The sequence below is a fragment of the Scomber japonicus genome, chromosome 5, assembly GCF_027409825.1.
Source record: "Scomber japonicus isolate fScoJap1 chromosome 5, fScoJap1.pri, whole genome shotgun sequence".
NCBI classification, from domain to species: domain Eukaryota; kingdom Metazoa; phylum Chordata; class Actinopteri; order Scombriformes; family Scombridae; genus Scomber; species Scomber japonicus.
The window spans coordinates 18,587,944-18,608,532 of record NC_070582.1 but is presented as its reverse complement, the minus strand read 5'-3'; the positions used below and the strand labels follow the sequence as shown (position 1 = coordinate 18,608,532).

Here is a 20,589-nt window from a genome sequence, read left to right as displayed (position 1 = left end):
GTGGGTTAGCCTTTTTATAGTTTGCAGTATCTTTAAACTGGTTTGTTAATGCTCTCTAGATTTCTCTATTTTTGTACTAACCTGTGCTGTACAGCTTAAACATCCTGTTCTGCAGTCCCTAGCTCCTATCACCCTGACCATCACATCATGGCCTTTTTCTATTATGCTGTTAATTTAGTTGATTGATTTCTTTGAAAGGGACAATGCATAATACTTACATTTCTGAAAATATGCCAGAGTTAACCAAAGGCTAATCTTCTGTAGTCTATATTTAATGCAGATGAATGTCTGACAGTTGCGAGTTACGATGTGCTGTGTACAGTATTTTAAGGTTGCAGGCTTAATTTTTTTTCCCACTTATGGACTGTTACAAAATGGAATGATGTTAGTATACACTGTACACTAGAAAACGGCAGGTTATGTTAACCAGATGACACTAATGTTAACGAATGTAGTTAATCTTATAGTGGAGGAAAATATACTCATGTTTGCTGAGGAAGTGGAGAAAAAGATGGTAATTTGTCTTAACAAATACTGCAGGTTTTTGAACACGGTAGGGGTAGAGTGCAAGTAAATGTGGCACTTAAAAGTGGCTGTCATGTAGAATAAACATTTATGTATTTAGGATTTACCCTTCATCACAAATAAGTATACATTATATATTTTTAACAATTGGAAAAAAACTGCCCAATATATAATTATTATATATATAATTTATATACAATTAAATTTATGATACATGAAGCTACAATTTTCTAAAAAAAAAAAAATCTATATCTTTACTTGGTATGTGTCAATACCATGTTTTCATTTACCCAACAGTAAATATTTTGACCTGAACACGTGTAAGGAAAATATCAGTTTCAAAGGCAGGTGGTATGACGCAAGAAAGAACAGAAGGTAGAACATTTATGAACGAAAAATAATGCAGCGATAGTGTTATCAAAGAAAACATAATCACATCTGGGTTTAATGTATGTCTTGTCTAAAAGCTGTTTGCGTGTACACATTGGTTTATCACAGCTTTGACTTGAAGGATTCACCTTTGCTCTGACATAAGAGTGTGTTGATGACCACTACTATTTTTGGATCATCAGCTTAGTGACACTGAGTGTTCACCAGGGTTTGTTGTGTTCTGTTCTAGTTGCAGATGCAGAAATCTTCCAATATGATTACAGTGTGGTTACACATGTTGCACGGATGCATAATTTACACTTACACTAACTACTGAGCACGGTCTTCTCAAATTGCCTCTTTGGCACTATCATTTTTTGAAAAATCGTGAGTTGACAATTAGCATGTTAATTGTAAATCCATAAAATGAATCAAAATGAAACAATGTTTTATTTTCAAGTGCCCACACAGCATATTTTCATACATTTTTCTGGTCTGGAAACCAGTAATTCGAACAAAAAATAAAAACACCAGTGTACTTCAATTGTAGCTAAATAAGGACATTTTCTGTTAGACTTTTTAATATGCACAGTATGTACACAATGTAATCTGGATACTACTGTTTATGTCATTTCATAGCATTAACATATTAGTGTACATGAGCATACAGAAAATCTACTTATGAATGAAGATTGTTTAATGACTGGGTGTTTACCCTGGAGAGCCCAACATTATTGTTTTTATTGACATAATGATTTACATTGAACAAATAACATCATATCTTTTTCTGATTAAGATTCTTTGGAAATTGTTTCACATGGTAACATAATTAAAAACTGCTGTGGGAATGTTTTCTGAGCATGAGTATTTCTTTAAAGTCAAGTTTCCATTTCATCTGTACAAAATGACAACCAGATCATATACTTCCAGTGACAAAATTTGAGCAATTCTTGAGCAAGACTAATTTCTTGATATGAGTAGGTCTTGGTCCAAACCATCAGGATTATTTGAGAAACATAAAAGAGAGAGGATTATTTCAAGAGTTAGACATGCTACCCTCTTTTCCACTGGATGGTAGAGCTGAAAACATGTGAGATTTTGTCTTCCTTCTACCTTGCCTCTGCAGGCTCTCGGCCACCTCTGGTACTCTGCAAAACATACAGAACATGGTTGCATCACTGAAACAGAGAATGTATGTTATGTTTGTTCTTCCAAATCAATTTGACCTCTAAATTCATCAAAACTATTTAATAACACCTGTTGGTTGGCAATTTATCATTAGACAAATCAAATGCCTTGGTCTTAATATAATTTAAAGGTATTTTAATTAATGACAAATATAACAATTTTCTGCAGATTTACCGGGCCAACATGTCTGCAGCTTTTTGTGTAGCTTTTGTCTTCTTGTGCTGAGGGCCATACAGCAAACTCTGGATCTCCAGGCACTAAAAGAAAAAAAAGAAATTAAAAACAGCAGAGTGAGTGATCAGTGGAAGATGAGAGGTGCAGCTTCATACTCAGAGGGGAATAAACACTTCCTAGCAACATGTGAATGCACTAAACATCCCAAAATAACCACTGTAGCAGACCAAGGTTTAGATAACACCTGTGCTGACCAATCGGAGTGTTGAGTCAACAAGGGAGATCTCCTAGATTTATTTTGAGGGCTCTAAACAAATAAGACAGTAACCTGAGGTCGTAAACTCAACAATTTAAAGACACAGTTTGTATCACTTTCCACTCAACATTTAGTTTGCTGAAACCAAATGACATGAATGAGCAATGACTACTTAGCTATGAAAATATTACCAAATTAGACAAAATCCAGAAAAGTCTATATTTTTACACTAGAAGGACGTGTGATTATACAACACCCACAGTCATGCGACAGACACGATAAAAGCCTGCCACCCATTCCTACAATCATCAGTAAGAGATTTTCATTAATGCCGGGAAAGAAGTAGGTAAAAGTTTCCTGCCTCACCAGGAAAAGTTAAACACTCCATAATCTGGAACAGATCCATCTGGCCTCTTGGATGTTTTCACTGTTGCTAAGGTTGATGTAATGGAAGATGTTTTTTTTCCTCAGCGGCACAACTAGAGGAAGGGGGAAATGTCAAGTGTGTATCTGTGTCTGTGCCATTGTTCTCTATGTTTTGGGTTTTTTCTGTAGGTCTTATGTAATATATACTATATGAACCAGCTTTCCTTTGGAAAAGTTGCTCAATCGGTGTGCAGATGGTGTCATGATGACAGCAGGGAAAAAAGTCCTGGCATATCTGCTCTGTGTCAGAGTACTTCAGGAAAGGTTAATAGTCAAATGTAGTGGAGAGAGTGAGACTTGATTTACTCTGTCACACTGAGACCCCCTCTGCACTTAGCTGCAATAACACAGCAACAACATAGCAACCAAGCTTCTTTACTTTCAGGCATGTCAGTACTTGCATGAAAAAATCCCCCTTTCGTAATTTAGTATGTTTGGTCGGTGGTAGAATTGACCTCATACAGCACACATATGCAATCATTTATGGAAAACAAATAATACTCATTACATAAGGAATAAAGTTAAGCACTAAAAGCTCTTGAGATGGAACATTAAATCAACTGAAAGCTGCTGTTTATTTAGTGTATGTGTGCTGAAAGACATATGCATGCCACTTCTTCTGTTTCAAAGGACATAATGGCATACAGCACTAATTGGGGTCAGTGTCCCTTTAATTGACAGCAGTTAGCTAACAGCCAGTCTCTCTTGAAAGCTGTGTTACCCATCTGTCAGGTTCCATCCAGCCTGAGGAAACACAAAGTCACTGTGTGATATTGTACACCAGGGAGGACGACTCTGCACACCGCACCCTTCCAAGATTAGCATGCGACTCTGATAGCGTTGAGCCTTTAGAGAGGATGGCGGAAATAGCTCATCTCAATATTACACGGACTCTTTGTGTGTGTATTTTGATCAAAGCTCTCACCCTATGACTGGTATAGGTGGTCTTACTCCATGACTCTTGGCCTTTAATAAAATCCTCCTAAATTCCTTGGCAGGGAAATGTCATTTTGGATGACAGTTACTACTACTCTGTCCAGCATTTCTAATACTAGTGCAGTGCCCATGCAAAATCTGTTTTTGCGTGTGTTTTCTCTGTTTTGTTGGTTTGATGTGTTTAAATGCTCATTGTTACAATTACACAACAAAAGTTCAGTTACATTTTTATTTGAACATGGTAGAACGCAAATACTGATACTGACAAAATGACACAATAAATATGGAAAATTGAACTACATAGTTGTATAACAATTGACAGTATATGACATATAGTGCAGTGTAGACAGTAGTATACAGTTAATCAAGTGGTATGGTTTATAGTAAGGATATGTGCATGTGTATTAACAGTAACATTATAAGAGCAGATTAAATATGGACATAGAGTATGAACAGTATAGACAGATATGTACAGATAAGTGCAGTGTAGTAACAATAACATTTTAAGAGTATATAAGAGAATATAAAGAGCAGTAGAATATGGGTATGCATAAATGTATTTACGGCGATTGGTCTAACAAGCAGCAACACAGAGCTATCAGGACACTTTGCTCTCACACGCGCTGCATTGATAGTCACATACACACGCTTGCTCGATCCAGATTCCGGGAGATCGTATCTCATTTGCAGGCGTCAAGGAGCCGCTATCAATATGCGGGAGAGTTGGGATGTCTGGGTGTGTATTTACTACAAAGTATTCTGGGCTATTCGAAGTGTTTTCAGTTTCATCCATTTTTTTGAGGGTCTGAAGTGTATTTCCCATTTTAGCTGCCAAAGCTCCGCTGTCTTATACCCTCTCTTACTCTGGTCCTGCGCTGTGCTCAGTGTGCTGTGCGAGAGGGGGAGTGGCCAGCGGCTAGAGCGGCAGCAGCAAATGTATGCTTCTTTTACCGATATATTTATCTATATATTTTACATTTCTTATCCAAACAATGTCAAACTTGGCACTGCACTTACTCGTGCCCGTAGCAAGACACCCGTTACATTTAAAATCAATCGGATGAATGGTTCGAGAGATATGCGAATAACAGACGTTCCTGTCATTTATAGATAGATGTATTTACAGGTTGTAACCAGGATGTGATTTGTGATTACCTTTGTCATGGTCCCGTGAGCCTGCTTCATTCTTCCATCACTCATTTCCACACTTCCTATAAGCTGAAGGGTGTCTGCTACCTCAGCACTCAAATCACCAAATGTAGATTTCTTTGAAGTGACAGAGGCTCTCTGGATCTCCACACATCTCTGTATAAAAAACAAGTTCAAAACATCAGCAGGCAGACTTCCACCCTTCCTAGCACGTGGAATCATTCCCTTGACAATTACAAACTCTGACGAAATGTTTCCATGGTTCTGCTCTAACGACAAAAAATGTGTTAATACTAAAAATCAGATGTCTGATGATACACTGTGCCTGAAGAAAATCATTGTGTGTGTGACATAACCTCTTGCTGTCCATTGAGGAGGAGAAAGCGACAGAAGTCATCCTGGGCAGCGAGAAAGGCTGGATCCTCCACACCTACAGAGTTCTGGTATGAACTTAGGCTCTGCTCAAAGTGGTGACTTGCAGAGTCTACACCAGCATGGAGAAAACACACACATTATGCATGTTAACTTAATATATGGCATTAACTGAAAGAATAACTGATAAACAATATGGACATAATAGTTTCCCACATGAACTCTTCCATTTTCTTAGTGTCCTGATGTTATGCTTTACATAAATCTACAGATCATACATTTAATCTATGATTGTTGACAGGGATGATTCATATTGATATGGCTGAATCTAGACATGTCTTCAATACGGTTATTATGAGTCTGGTTTCCGTAACCGTTTCCATGTAAAAGAATTTGACATATAGGAAGACAGTAGGTGATTCAAACCCTAATTAACCCCTTGTGCCTATCACTCAGGCCTAGCTAGCGTCTGAACAGACTCACCATTGTGGTGGGGCTCTGCAGTTGCAGAAAAGATGAGGGCCAGGCTGTGAGAGATCTGAGCCCTCTCTAGCTCCTCTGGGCAGTGACTCATAGTAATGGCATGAGCCTAGTAGAAACAAGCCAGTGAAATAAGACAGATAGCACATCACCAAATAAGAGGTGTAGGAGCATTACCTGACAACATAGCTTGACATTGTCTTAAGCTGCCTTGGTTGTGTATGCTGTACTTGAGTTTTGTGTATGATGTATAAATGATGTTCCCCTTGCCTTAGAGAGATGCTCTATTGCTCTGTCCAAATGACCCATGTCCTGTTCAATGGCAGCCATGTCCCTATAGACAGAGGTGGTCTTTTCTGGCTTACCACAATCCTTAAGCAATTGCAGGGACTTCTCACACTGGCTCAAAGCTTCCTCTGGTCTGTTCTGTCTCTTATGGACCCTACAGAACAAAAATAACATATAAATAGGCAGGCTGTCAGCAATGGCAAGATGTACATAAGGACAAGTCAGTCTAGCCCACTACACAGTTGGCAGGGTAGTGAAAATTGGCATTACATTTCTCCTGTAGTATGTTGAACACACTCTTCACAATAAAATGTCAAAAAGAGGGGAATGTGAATAGACTTTTAAAATGTCTGCACACATTAATAAAGACTTTATTTTATTATTAGCTGTATAAAGTATACACCTATAAGTCTGTTAATTCATTACTATAAGCCTGTTTTATATAACTGAAGTAACTTGTTTGGTTTCTCGCCAAAGCCAGTGCCTGCAGAGTGGTGAATGCTTTGGCTGATGGCTGCAGTTGGAGTGCACACTATAATAGGGAAAGCTTGCACATGGCCCTTTATCTGTTTTTGGTTACATCCTTTCACCAGTCTCTCTCCTCTGGGACTGAAGGTTACACAGCTCCTAACCCTTGCATTTTAACTAGAGCCTCTCTGAGTCTGACAAATAACTCCTGCAGTGCGTTTAATAACCAGTGTGTCTATATTAGGGGACGTTCAGTGGAAACCACCCGAGCAAAGCTGAAAATCTAAGCATGGTCATTGATGAGACATGGGTAGCTCAGATTCCATCTACATCAACAAATTCCACAGACTGGTGACAATTAAAGGAAAAACATGAATGTGCAGGTGCTTCCACACAGGGCACAAGAGGTCACTGAATGGTTTTGTAAATGTGGTGAATACTATGCCAAATCTAAACCCAGCTGAATACCTATGATAGATTTCGGATTGATATGTTGGACAGCACTCTCCACAGCCGTTGTCAATACATGCATTTATGCAATGAGGGTATATGTTCTGGAAAAACTGTGTTTATCCATCCATTAGAGCTCCATATACATCAAGACAAGGAGCCCAAAAGCTGTTCTGCAGGCTTGTGGTGGCCAAGCACCTTACTAAGGCACATTAGTCTGGTGTTTCCTTTCATTTGTCGCTTATATGTGGCACATGCTTCCTGTTATTCTGCTTTGAATTGCTTTAGCTACTAAAGAGAAATCAGGGTGGGCGAAGGAAAGTGAGAGAGAGGATGTAACCATGGCTGCATTATCCACTGCGAGGACACTGGATCCATCAGGCAACTCTGCGAACAGCTTCAAACCATCTAATGGACTCTAAATTTAATTCAGCTCTCCAGTCAAGGAGATGGCCTGTTTCAGAGGGCACTACTATACCATCTCTAGTTAACATTACTGTCACACAGCAGTATAGGAAACCTCTTTCACAAATAAGTCTTCGCAAATCCGCACTGTTCAGACTGTAACTGTACGTGGTTATTTGGACAACTGATCATTTATTTATCTATGGAATAAATGCTGCAGTCAATTTGTTACAGCATGCCATTTGATTTAAGGCTTCATCCAAGGTGCCTTCTAGTATCATGAGTACATACAGTAATTTTAGCACAGACAGCCTCTCTGGAAACCAAAAGTCTAAGCTTGTTAGTATTCTATCATACTTGCATCCCTGGACCTTACAAAAACATTGTGATGGCCTTATTTCTTTAAATTTTCCCATGAATCCAAGATTATTCTAACATGTCATGATGTTTAGATATGGAGTGCCCCACCCGTAAGTGTTTGTAAGGCTGACACTTTAGGTCCTTTTAGGGCAGCACCAATGGCTAGAGCTGAGTTACATTCCAGCATGCCTTGAGTTCTGCCATTCTGCTTGCATCGACAGACAGACACAATACCCTCTATCCTCTCATTCACTCTACATCCTTACACACTTCCCGGCAGAGCAGTAATATACCACATCCCACTGAAATCTACTAACAGTCCACAAGGCAGGGAATTATTATAATTAAGGATTTGTAGAAGTGTTGCCAAGCAAGCCACACAGCCCTCTTTTGTAAATGTTTCCAGAACATGGTTGACGTAAGTTTGCTCAGAGCTTTCACTTGGAAAATGATACAGTAAGGCCAAGCCAAAGTGAAAGCAGCAGGACAAAAACACAGCAGCCTGCTCCAAGAAATTTGTGTGTTGCTTTGAATTTGACCGAATAACACTCAGAGTGAACTTTTTATTGTGAGCTTCAGGTGGAGTGAATGAAAATTGGGAGTAATCTAGAGTATGCACAAGAATACTAAATACCATGTTCAGGCATCATCTAAATCAAAAGCCCTGCAGGTTTTATTTCAGTCGTCTAATCAGAGACTATTTTTTTTTTTTTTTGGATTATTTTATTTTCAGTTTTGTATAATATACCAACAGTATAGACATAGATACAACAAGAGAAAAAAAGAAAGATACAGCCCCCCAACCCTCTCCACCAGGGGAGGAAAAAAAACAAGAATAAAATAAAATAAAAAAAATAAAACAACAACATACAGTCAGTGTGTGAAGTTAGTACAAACAACTACATTAAGTACTTGGTGCAGGAGATGGATCGATATGGTCTAAGTATGGCTGCCAAATTTTTAAAAAGGTGTCATAACGCTTTCTGAGACAATATGTGATTTTTTCAAGAGGGATGCAATTATTCATTTCCAAAGACCACCCATCAATAGAAACACGGGCATCAGATTTCCAAGACACTGCAATGCATTTCTTTGCCACACATAGGGCAACACCCATAAATTTGAATTGAGCATTGTTAAGAGAGTCTCGAATACATGTAAAGTTTCCCAATAGACACAGTTCAGGGTCCATTGGAACATTGACTCCTGTGATCTTGGTTAAAGTGGAGCAGATATCATTCCAGAAAGGCCTCACTTTAGTACATTGCCAGGTACAGTGCAGAAAGGAACCCACTTCCGTTTTACATCTGAAGCACTTATCTGACAGGTCATTTTTGAACGAGTGTAGCTTTTCTGGGGTAAGATAAAGCTGATGTAAAAAATTATAGTTAATCAGTCTATACCGGGCGTTGATAGTAGCTGATGAGCTGTTTTGACATAAATCTGCCCATAACTGCTCATCAATTGCAACATTAAGATCTGACTCCCATTTCAGTCTAGACTTATGCAAGCCCGGTTTCTGACCCTTATTCATCAACAGGTGATACATTTTAGAAATGAATTTACATGTGTTCCCTTCATAGAGAAATTTCTCAATATCATTCATGACAGGCAATATCATTTCAGGGCCTAGATTAGCCCTCAGGAAGGATCTTATCTGAAGATAATCAGAGACTATTTTGATTGAAATTGGAGTAATTGTAATGAACCACCTTTTTTCGAAAGAAAACTAGCAATCTGTGGATCTTGATAATCAGAATACTACTAGTATTTTGAGGGCTCATTTTTTGTATTTCGGTCTGTGAATCCAGTAAACAGCCTCTGTATAAACTGAGGGAAGTAAGGCCACTGATTATCTCAACAGCAGAAACTCCAGAGATTAGTTGCATAAAGTTAGTTATCAGAGTGCAGTTCAATTAATATGATGCATGAACAGGAAAATTAAGTAAGAGTGGAGAAAATATGGAAGAAATTATACACACACACACACACACACACACACACACACACACACACACACACACACACACACACACACACACACACACACACACACACACACACACACACACACACTCTCTAGCAATACAGCTTTTGCCTCCTTGTAAGGAATATCTAATTTGGCTGATTACAAGTGCACACCTTGAGTGTGAACCTGAAACTGAAGCAGAAAGTTTGGACCGGGATCTATAGGAGAGCTGAGCTTACTTTATTGTTCCAGGCTTTGGTGGGAACATTCCCCTCCACCACAACAGTGTTGACTGACAGAGCTTTAGAAGCATGCCAAATTCTTAGTCATCACCTAACAAAAGAGATTTAGCAAGCTTACACACTAGCCAGAGTCTGCACATTTTTTCAATTACGCATATCATGTCAACAAACTGACTCTCTGAAACAGACCAAGATGGCATCATCTATGAATTCCTTTTAGTGTAGCTCACCTCGGCTGCTGATAAGGTTTGTATATGTGCTGCAGTACTGCTTCTCTTAACCTCGCTACTGCATTTGTTTTAAGGCAAAGCTTCCTAATTAAAGTCTAAGAGTAGAAATATAAAATCAAAGCTTACTTGTAGGATGAAGCCCTGTGTTAAAACAATGCCACTATGGACTTAAATAAAGATTTATAAGAATGATATATTATCCCTTCTAAAACTAAGAAAACAACAATATGTATTTTCTTACATTGTGAGGATGTCAAATGTTTTTAAGGTGACAAGCTTGTATTTTGACTTTATGTTTTTCTCAATTCAACAAAGCTTATTGCACATGTGATATTTGCACTATACCCACATACAATATATGTGAGCATTTCTTACTCAGTTAGAATCTACGGTTAATATTTAATGTATCAGGACTGACAAACAACAACAGTATAAAAATAAAGACATTAGTGGGGTGATCTCAACTGAGGTAAGACTACACTCCAATTCCTGATTGAGCTTCTAAATCCAACCACAGTGATCTAAGTTATGACAAGTAGCTGCTATTTTTTATGTTGCCAGGCCACAGTTCCGGTAACATGTTATCAATCTGTCTTGCACTCCGTGTCTGTGCTTGGTGCCTCTACCATGATCGTCTAATTCTTTAACTTTTTCTTTAGCATGTAGTACTACCCTTGGGACCTTTGTTGTCAATACCACTATTAGGTTACAAATGCATATTTTGAAATAGGAAAACAAATCAATAATATGTAAATGATAGAGGGAGTAAAGTAAATAAAGTGACTGACATTGTGTCTGTGGATCAGGGGAAGAAAAGGCTTTGCAATATTTCAAGCACTGAACCATACAGTGAAGTGTGAGATGAGTGAAGATCATAATTAGGGAGATGGCAAAAGGTAGGATTAGAAAATATACACATAAAGCAGAGGAAAGTAAAAAAAAGTAAAAAAAAAAAAAAATTTAAAAGAGCAGTATGCTTCTCTCCCATCTGTGCCTCTGCTTGTGTAGTGACTGGATGGACATGCAGAAACCCCACCCAGCTAGTCTGTAAGCATCACTACAAAACACCCACGCTTACTGCTGAGTGGACTGCACAATAACATAGGGGAAAACCCTGATTTAATATATTGTGTGGTTTCCAAAAAATATAAATGAATGTGCAGGATATATCGCCATCTTGTGGTCAAACATTGATCTCTCAGAAGTACTGTTGCTCAAATTAGACTTAGTTACCACGTTTTGCAAAATGTGATAATATTAATATCATTTAGTTGTAACAAGTAACGTTAATGTAAAATGCTCTTCAGTTATACTCTGAAACCTAACTGGACAGATGTGACCTCTTACCATTTAATGGGGTGTGACGGCCCCAGATCATTTATCTCAGCTTGAACATGATACTATATGTCAGAGGAAATAAATAGAGCAAATGACCTGATAACCAGAGAGCACTCCTAAAAACCAAGCCTTCAAACCTCTAATCTACTGTATTACTAACCACCTGGTGAATTTACTATATTATACAAACAAAAGAAAAAGAAAAAATATAACATAAAAAATATGTTACACTACTATACCTAGATAGACCAGTGGAGATCTCCAGTTCAGACCTGATCTTCTCTTCCTCACTGATTCCTCCGTGTTGATGAAGCTCTTCAATAATTTGTTTCGCTTCCAGATAAGATAATTCTGCCTCCTCGAGAGTTGAAAAGAGTCAAGGACATTGTCTATTGCCACTAAATGCAACATGCTACATCTAGTCTGTTTCTGAGTTAATATTAATAAATCGATCCCACACCTTTATTGTTAAACACATAATGGCAAGGATATTTAGCAGCAAGCAGTGCAGCACCCCCCTGTGTAAGACTTATGCTCAGCAGACATGAGAGAACCTCTAGTTTTCCATCTCTGCAGGAGGAGATGGAGGGGCAGAAAGTCAACAGCTCTCTGGCCAGCAATGAGTGCTCTTGGCCCTGCAGTCCCCAACCTGCATAGACAAAGAACAATTGTTGAGTTTGACATCTAAAGATAATATTAAAATTTTGTACAAGGTGAGGCAAACTGCCATAAGTGGCCATAACAGCAGATGCCTGAATTGTTGCTACATCACTTAAACACTGCCATATTCTTTGCATATTGGTCTTAGATGGTAATTTACACTGTACTCGGTCTTTCTGAATTTACCTTTAAACTGGAAATATGCTTTAGCCAGTCTCGCATGGGCCTGGGCTAGTTTCAGGTGTCTATCCCCATATACCAGCCTCGTCAGTGCCACACAACGCACCAGGTCCTGGATGCAAGCATCAAACTGAATGGATAAATGTCTGTCAGTATCACTTGGTAGCCCAATGTACCATGCATCAATATACCACATCAATAATACTTCAATAGATTGCATTTATATAGCACCTTTCTAGACTGGTGGTTAACTCAAAGCGCTTTAAAATACGTGCCAACATTCACCCATTCACACACATTCACACACTGATAGCATGCTGTGCCAACCTGCTCATCAGGAGTGATACAGGGCCTATGTTTCAATGCTCACCATTTACACACAAACACTACTGAGATCCATTTTGGTGTTCAGCAACTTGCCCAAGGGCCCGAGGACTGGACATGTCTAGAAGTGAAACACTGACCTTTACCACCTAGCACCCCCTCTTAAAAAAATATCATTCACAAGAACTTGTATAGGGGTCAACGTTACTTTTTAACTGTTTAACCAGAGATTTGTTTCTCTAATGTCAGTTGTGTGTACAGCTGAAATTATTAATCTATAATTGATTAGTTCACCAATATAATATTAATAAACAATTTAATAATTGTCATTTAAGTAATTTAACAAGCAAAAATAGCAATCCATCTTTTCAAACTTAAAGGGTGCCGTTTTTCTTTTTATATCATCGCACACTGCAAATTGCAAATCTTTCAGTTTAGAAACTGTGTTGGACATTTTCCACTGTTGAAATTTGATGAACAAAATATAATTTCTTGAGAGACATATTAGTTTCAGCCATATGTGCACTCTGTATAGCTTATAGCCTATTTATGTATATGCATCAGCCCTGTAAGCAAGACCAAAATCTGCAAGAAAAGCTGTAAAAGCACTGTACATCTGAGCAAAACTGAGCGAAATCTGTCACTATACTTTACCCACTTGTTGGTTATCTTCATGGTCTTGAAATCTGCTTTCAAAGTGTCTGAGCTTTTCTTCTGGAGTCATCATCATAAATTCCTTCCTAGCACATCCTATTTGTGAGGGACTCACCACACCTGAGTCACAAGGAGAAAACGCCTCCATGCCCCTGGTGTTGCCTCCCATGCTTTCAGGGTACCTACAAGTTTGTTCAAACAAGGTATAGTAATAAATTAGTATTTAGTAACAGCATACATTTTAGTAAACTATTATTTAAGGCTACTGAAAACTCCACAAACAAGCGCAGCGCTAACCCTAACACAAGTGTAAGTTGAAATCACTTACGACTCAACAGAATCGGATGATTTGGGTCGTATTTTCGACACACTGTTGTCATCATCATCCATTTTTACAACCAAACAGTGTGGAAAGCATGAGATTTAACACAGTCTATGTAGCTGATCCATAACCAGCAGTCTGTTTTCCTTAAAGACCGTGTAAAGTGAAATCAGACATTTTCTTCTAAACACATTAAATAGGTCATAAATGTATTTCTAAAAAAGGTGTAAAAAGCATTTCAACCATTTAGATTTGAATTGTGGAGCTAGGCTTCACAAACTGTGTTTCCAGATTTCTGTGTCAGGATTTAGTAGGCGGGTCTGAAATCAGGGCCGCGTTACGTAACGCGGCCCTGATTATCATAAACCCGCCCCTGCTGCTGCTGCAGTATAAATACATTCAGCGCATTAGCCTCAGTCGTTTTCCAGCTCGCTCTCGCGTTTTGGATAGCATCAATTACAGTAATTTTCAGCTAGCTAACTAGTCATGACTCCTCGTGTGTGCATCTTCACTGGAAGTCTGGATTTTTGAGCAGTCCGTTGTGTCTGGTTAGAGGTGCCGCACCGACCGCCTCCCTCCCCGGCTTACGTCCTCTCGTCCCGCCGGTGCTACTGGCATTACGTGCCCGCCACCGACCGTCCCCCTCCCCGGCTTACGTCCCCTGTCCCGCCGGCAGCAGGTGCTACTGGCATTACGTGCCCGCCACCGACCGTCTCCCTCCCCGGCTTACATCCTCCCATCCCGCCGGCAGCAGGTGCCTATATCACCGGCACCAGCCCGCCACCGACCGTCTCCCTCACCGCTTACATCCTCCCATCCCGCCGACAGCAGGTGCCATCATCACCGCCACCGGCATTATGTGCCCGTCAGAGAGTGTAAGTAACGTTATGTGCTTATAAGTTATAATACTGTACATTTAGGCAATTAAATGCATTTTGCTGAATGTGCAAATCCTGAAAGTGATTTTAAATCATGCACCCTGTCATGCCCGTGTAATGTTAGCATGCATGTAATCGTGACATAATTTGGCCTTATTCCCTGAGCGTCATCCATCCGACAACACAATGATAACCGACAGGTAATATTTTATGTGCACCAATATAGCTATGACAAGGAATTATATGTAGACTGAGGTTTTACGTTTGTGTGTAATGTAAAACATGGACCGAGGGACACCTAAAATGAGCGTCAAAGTGGCTTCCGAGGTACCCACGAGGTATGTTGTGTGTATGTATGCAGTGGTCATGATGACAGCCTAATGTCTCTTTTCCTTATTCCTGTTTTCTTTTCCCACGTACAGGTCTCAGTGTCTTCCTCCAGCATATCTGGCAGCCACTGTTCCTGTGACTTACCTTGTGCCTAGACTTGGGCGGTATATATATTTTTTTCAAGCCTTCATAGCTTCCAGACATTTACCTTAGTGTATGGTATTTATTACACATTTCTGGAGACTAATTTCCGTGGTGACTAAAACATTTGAAATTAAACCACTATAACAGTATGAAGCACTCAGAAAGCACCTTGGTATACTGCAACACCTTTATACCGCCCAAGCCTACTCCTGCCTCAGCCAATCTCAGGACCAGAGCTCCACCAGCCTCCATTGTAAAAGAAGTAAGTTGTGACACACACAAATATATCATTACTCAATAATACATTTATTTTACATTGGACACATTTTATAAACAAATAACAATATAAGCAAGCAATAAACTAATAATAAAACAATCTAAAGGGGAGGTTTAAAACCTGTGTATTCCCCATCTTCATCAGGGTACTCCTGATGAATGCGGAGGACAACACAGGAGGGGATGACAACCCGGTTGTCCTTTCCCAGGTATCCCCAGCACCAGGACACAAAACTCCTGTAGGCCAGATAGCGAGCACGCCTGTAATAAAAAATGTAGAAAAATACTTTGATTTATATTTTTATGTATGTTTCTTTTTGGTATGTTGTCCTCTGTGTAATCAAATTTGACACTGGAGCTGTCTTTCACAAAACATTATTGACATGTGTTGTCTTTTAGAAGAACCTATCTGAAACCAAACTGAACTTATTTGTTTGATTGATGTAATAAACAAAAGCCTTTCCCTCCACATTTTTTGTCATGTCTTACAGATTGGGACCTCGGAAGATGAGTTTGATTCATCAACCTGCAGTCTACCTCATCATATTGGCTAAATGGATGGACAAGAAAATGGACAGCAGTTTTTTTATTCCAAAGAATTTCCACGACCACACAGCTACATTTTCAGAATTAATAATAATAATAAACCTATGATTGCTTGTATAAATGTCCAATCATGTGCATTCAGTTTATACATCTATATATCAAGGTGATGTACATGTTGGTTGATTTACTATGTAGTGAAAAACAGCTAAAGAATGAACCAGTATTTATCTGTCCAACATGAGAGTTTATATATAGCTCAGGAAGATGAAGGATTAAAATGGATACAGTCAAGCATCACTCATGTGCTTTAAGTGTAAATGAAATACACTGTATACATTAGTTAACTATAATATGATTGTATAAATGATGTAAGTTTATTCCCGGGTACTAAACCTTACCTCTCTTTGAAAGGCATGTCATTTGATCAACACAAGTGTAATTTATAAATATCCGAAATCAGTAAAACAATTATTATATTGTCTACGTTACCCAAATCTTTCCTTTTCCGCCAGTGGTCCATGATCTGCCTGATAAATGTTTAGGGCATTCTGCAGGGAGTAGGGGTTCTTCAGCCAAGCCTGGATGAAGAGTCATGCAGCGTGGCTCTTCAGGCAGCTCTCCACATCTACTCTGAACCTATAGGAATATGTGTAATAGGTGTTTTAGTGCTAGACATCTAGTATGCTGCTGCTTATGTATTCATTATTTGAATTATTATTGTGAAAAACAGTTTTTATTTACATACAGCATTCAGCTCCTTGCAGCAGACATGTTCAACCTCTGTGGGCATTGTTCTGCATTCTCCACATGTGCACCTGCACAAGTACATTTTTAATCACAGTGTGACAAATGTTAACCATTTCAGTTGTCAGTTCAGTATGAAGCCTGGTAAAGCAAAATGACCTAATCAGTTGAAGCATATTGTCTTATTCAGCCTGTGTGATGTAATGATGACATTCAGCAATCCACAAATTAATCAGAAGACACAAGTAAGTAACTGACTAAGTGAAACTGGCTAGTGTTATATTTTACTTTTTTGTAGTCTAATTAGTTACCTAATGCGTTTCCCCACATTTGTTGAATAATGTGATCTGAAAAAACGAGTAAACTGCCTCCTTTCAAAGCTGGACAAACTGAATTTACTTGGGTTTACCACCCACTACACTCTAAAACAAATACTAGTACTACCTTTATTAGGTATAAACAAAAGGAGTAATTAAATTAACGAAACAGTAATAAAAGTCAAGTGTTGTTTAATCTGTGAACAGACAAAACAATCACAATTCTTCATTACATGAAACCCTAAAGTTTTTGCTAGGCTATAATAGTCAGTGGGAGCGTAACTCGGTTGCTAGCTTGGCGGCTAACTCGGCTAACTGTAGACTCCCATAGTCAGTAATACATATTGCTAACTTGCATAAATAGGAGAAATACATTACCATTCTGTTGCAGACTGTGAGGCACGAGATTGTGCATGTTCATTGTCTGACTCCGAGTCAGTATCTGGCTCTGATGGCTCAAACATGTAGGGCTGGGTCACTGCAATGCTGTTGTTAGCGCTAGCGTCCATTGCTACTGTTGCTATGTTACACGGAGGCAGCCCCCTTCCGCTCGTGGGTGTGTTTCCAGCGCCTTCAGCAGACACGCCCCCAGCGTTTGGCAGCACAGAGAAGTGCTTGATTTTTCATGATTTTAAAAGATAATTTTACATACTTAGACAATTTTTCTAGCATTCAAATTTGGAAGGATGGTTAATAACACATCTGTCTGTGATGTGACTAACTCAGAACACAAATATATTTTCACTTTACACGGTCTTTAAGTGTTGCCGTTGGATACACTGTAGCTAATGCGCTGCAAACAACCGCTGCTACTCCTCTATATTGTTTTCTTGGGAGAATTAAACGTTTTCTCTCAAAATAACACTGCCCTAGATGATACACTGAAAAGCTTAATATACAACTCTGACCGAAGCTGTAGCTTAATCAGGCTAGGTTTTGTAGTGAGCTCCACATACGGAACTGCGTTTATTAGTAACCATGGCTGGGAAAGCTAGTCTTGAAGGTACACCATCCAGTTGGTACGCAGACGGAAGCGGGGTGCATTCAAGAAAAACAAGTCTCGCATTGAATTTACAATTTCCTCCAATAATAAAACAGAAATAAATAGACTAATGCTGAAAAATAACTCACCCCCCTCTCGGCTATTAAATGATACACTTTGTACAGCTTCCCTTTTAATTTTGCAATTATGAGTTCTTGTTCTTGCGTTGTTTTAGACTTCTGTAAAGTCGGTGATTGAAATGAAGCTTGGTGTCATCCTCATTTTCTTTTTGGTCGTCAAGGCTGGATTTGTAAAGCTAGTAACTGCTTTGACAGTCTCTCTTTAATAAATGCGTACTCTGGCCCCGATAACCTCATTAATCTTGTGCTGTACGTGGGCAGACACAAATGCTACTGTTCTAGTGGGACAATTTACACAATTTACATCTTGGTACAAACACACACACACACACACACACACACACACACACACACACTTCCTCAAGAGGTGTATTCCATTGTGACTACACCTCTTACTACTAACTTTCTTACTAAAAAACTAGTGAAAAAAATATCATTATTATAATTATTATCAGTAGCAGCAATAGAGTTCGTAGTTCATAGTTAAAAGGAAGCACTGGCACAAAATATATATATACCTTAAAACCAGGATTTTTTTTCCTCAACACATTAAGGGTACTTTATGTGCAGTTCCTAACACGTTTTAGACATATGAATTGTGATATTCTGCTAGTGCCATAAGGTGTCAGTATAGTAACACAGGAGGAGTTCTCCCATATATGCTGTAGGTTTTACAGTTGTACTCAAAGGATAATTATAATATTGAGCTCCTGGTCAGTGTTTGGCCTCTCTTCAGGCCATGCACCCTTCAAAGTGTTTTTTTTTTATTGATTTTGACTTATTATTATTATTATTATTATCATTATACTATTATCCAAATTGCATTTTCAGTATTTATCAGACCATGTATTTCATTTTCTTGGAGTTTTCTTAGACCACCAAAGATGCAACTTATGGTTACTTACTAGTGATGTGCTTTTGATGTTATGTGATAATTTATGAATAGGCAATGCTCACACGTTACAGACTTGGTGAGCTATAATCAAAAGCATCATCATCAAAAGAAGAAAACATGCAGCGCTGTCAGTCAAAACCAAAACCCTCCTATAAAGAAACTGCACCCACACTTTCTCTCTATCCTTATTGGTTAAAATATGGGAGTGGTAACAGTGACCTTAAAGTTGTTCAAAGTCAGCTGCTAATAGCTCATTAGTTTTAATGGGAGGCTGTTAAATGGACTGAAGTCACTGTGGTACACAGGTTCAGAGGTACCACTCAGATGAAACGGTAAACAATGAACCTGAAAGACGCTTCTCTATGTTTTTTTAACCCCAAACTTAAAAAACAAAAACAAAAAAACAAATGTTTCTATAGTATTTTCTAATTGTTTGTCTTAAATTACACTGCCAGATATGAAAAATGATTAGGCTTTGTCTTCTGTTTAAATCTACTGTCAATACAACTGAATAAATATTCTACAAAAACAGGCTTCCCCCTCTATTAAGTTGTTTATTTTGTAAGAAGGAGTTTACATTCTGTTTCACTGCTGTACAATGTTTTCCATTTATATAGGGCCTACAGTTTTGCAGTAATCAAGAAAATCTGAATTGCAAGTGTATGTGGAGATAAGGAGCTACAAGGCTTTTCAAGTAAAAAACAACAAAATGAATACCGATAGCGAATACATGTGTTCACATCATTCTGTACTTTCAGACACATGAATGCTATATGCCAATAGCGAGTAGAGGAAATGTACATTTCCTTGTGAAAATATCCTTTCTTACATCAGTGCCCAAAATCCATGCCAAATAAACAAGAAGTAACGTCTCTGTGGCTGCTTTGAGAAATTGGTCTCCAGAGACAGCTTTCTAGGTTAATTTATTCTGTATCGGGCTGGCAGTATGTGTACTGTCACCACTTTTAAACTCAGGGCAGGGCACATTTTGTGTGCAAGACTGCCTAAGATAACTTCTTATGTCTCCTTGGGATGGCTGCTGCCGGTTGATTCTGGCAGGCCATGAGACAACCCGTTTATTTGTTTGTTTGTCCCGTGAGTTTTTGGCTGGCCGTTCAGGGCTCTCTTTGGCCCAGGTCCCTGTTGGGCTTCTATTTCTGAAACCCAAGTGGCTCTTAATGAAGCTGGTAGGGTTGGCATGGGCCCTCAGCAAACCCAGGCCTGATCAGACCCTTCTTCTTCTGCCTTGGCAGCCACACTCCATTTGCTCCCTCTGGCTTCCTAATTTAGTAACGGTGGGTAAAAATATGCGCTAACGAACAAGGTCTGGTATGTCAGGCAGGCGTCCAGAGAAGAGGGAGAGAGGGGAGGGGGGTGTGGAGGAGTGTGTATGTGTGTGTGTGGAGGGGGTGTTTTCACAGCAGGCTCCTAGTGACAGGGGTAGAGTCACTCAGACCTCTCTGACATCTGTGTGTTTGTGTGTATGTGTAGACATTCAAGGGAGTATGTGGGGGTGGTTGATGAGGGGTAGAGAGTGAACACTTAAAATTTCTCACCCTTGCCAGACTCCAT

At 39.0% G+C, this 20,589-nt stretch overlaps 1 protein-coding gene across 1 annotated transcript; it reads right to left on the bottom strand.

Annotated features, from left to right (window-relative positions):
- Window positions 1-1,930: 1,930 nt before the first annotated feature.
- ttc23 (tetratricopeptide repeat domain 23) lies at window positions 1,931-20,081 on the bottom strand. The gene is given in 12 exon segments (XM_053319914.1): window positions 1,931-2,042; window positions 2,257-2,339; window positions 5,030-5,179; window positions 5,380-5,507; window positions 5,879-5,984; window positions 6,146-6,317; window positions 11,865-11,990; window positions 12,118-12,274; window positions 12,472-12,595; window positions 13,448-13,625; window positions 13,772-13,847; window positions 20,003-20,081. Coding segments are annotated over 12 exon segments (1,491 nt in total).
- Window positions 20,082-20,589: the final 508 nt, after the last annotated feature.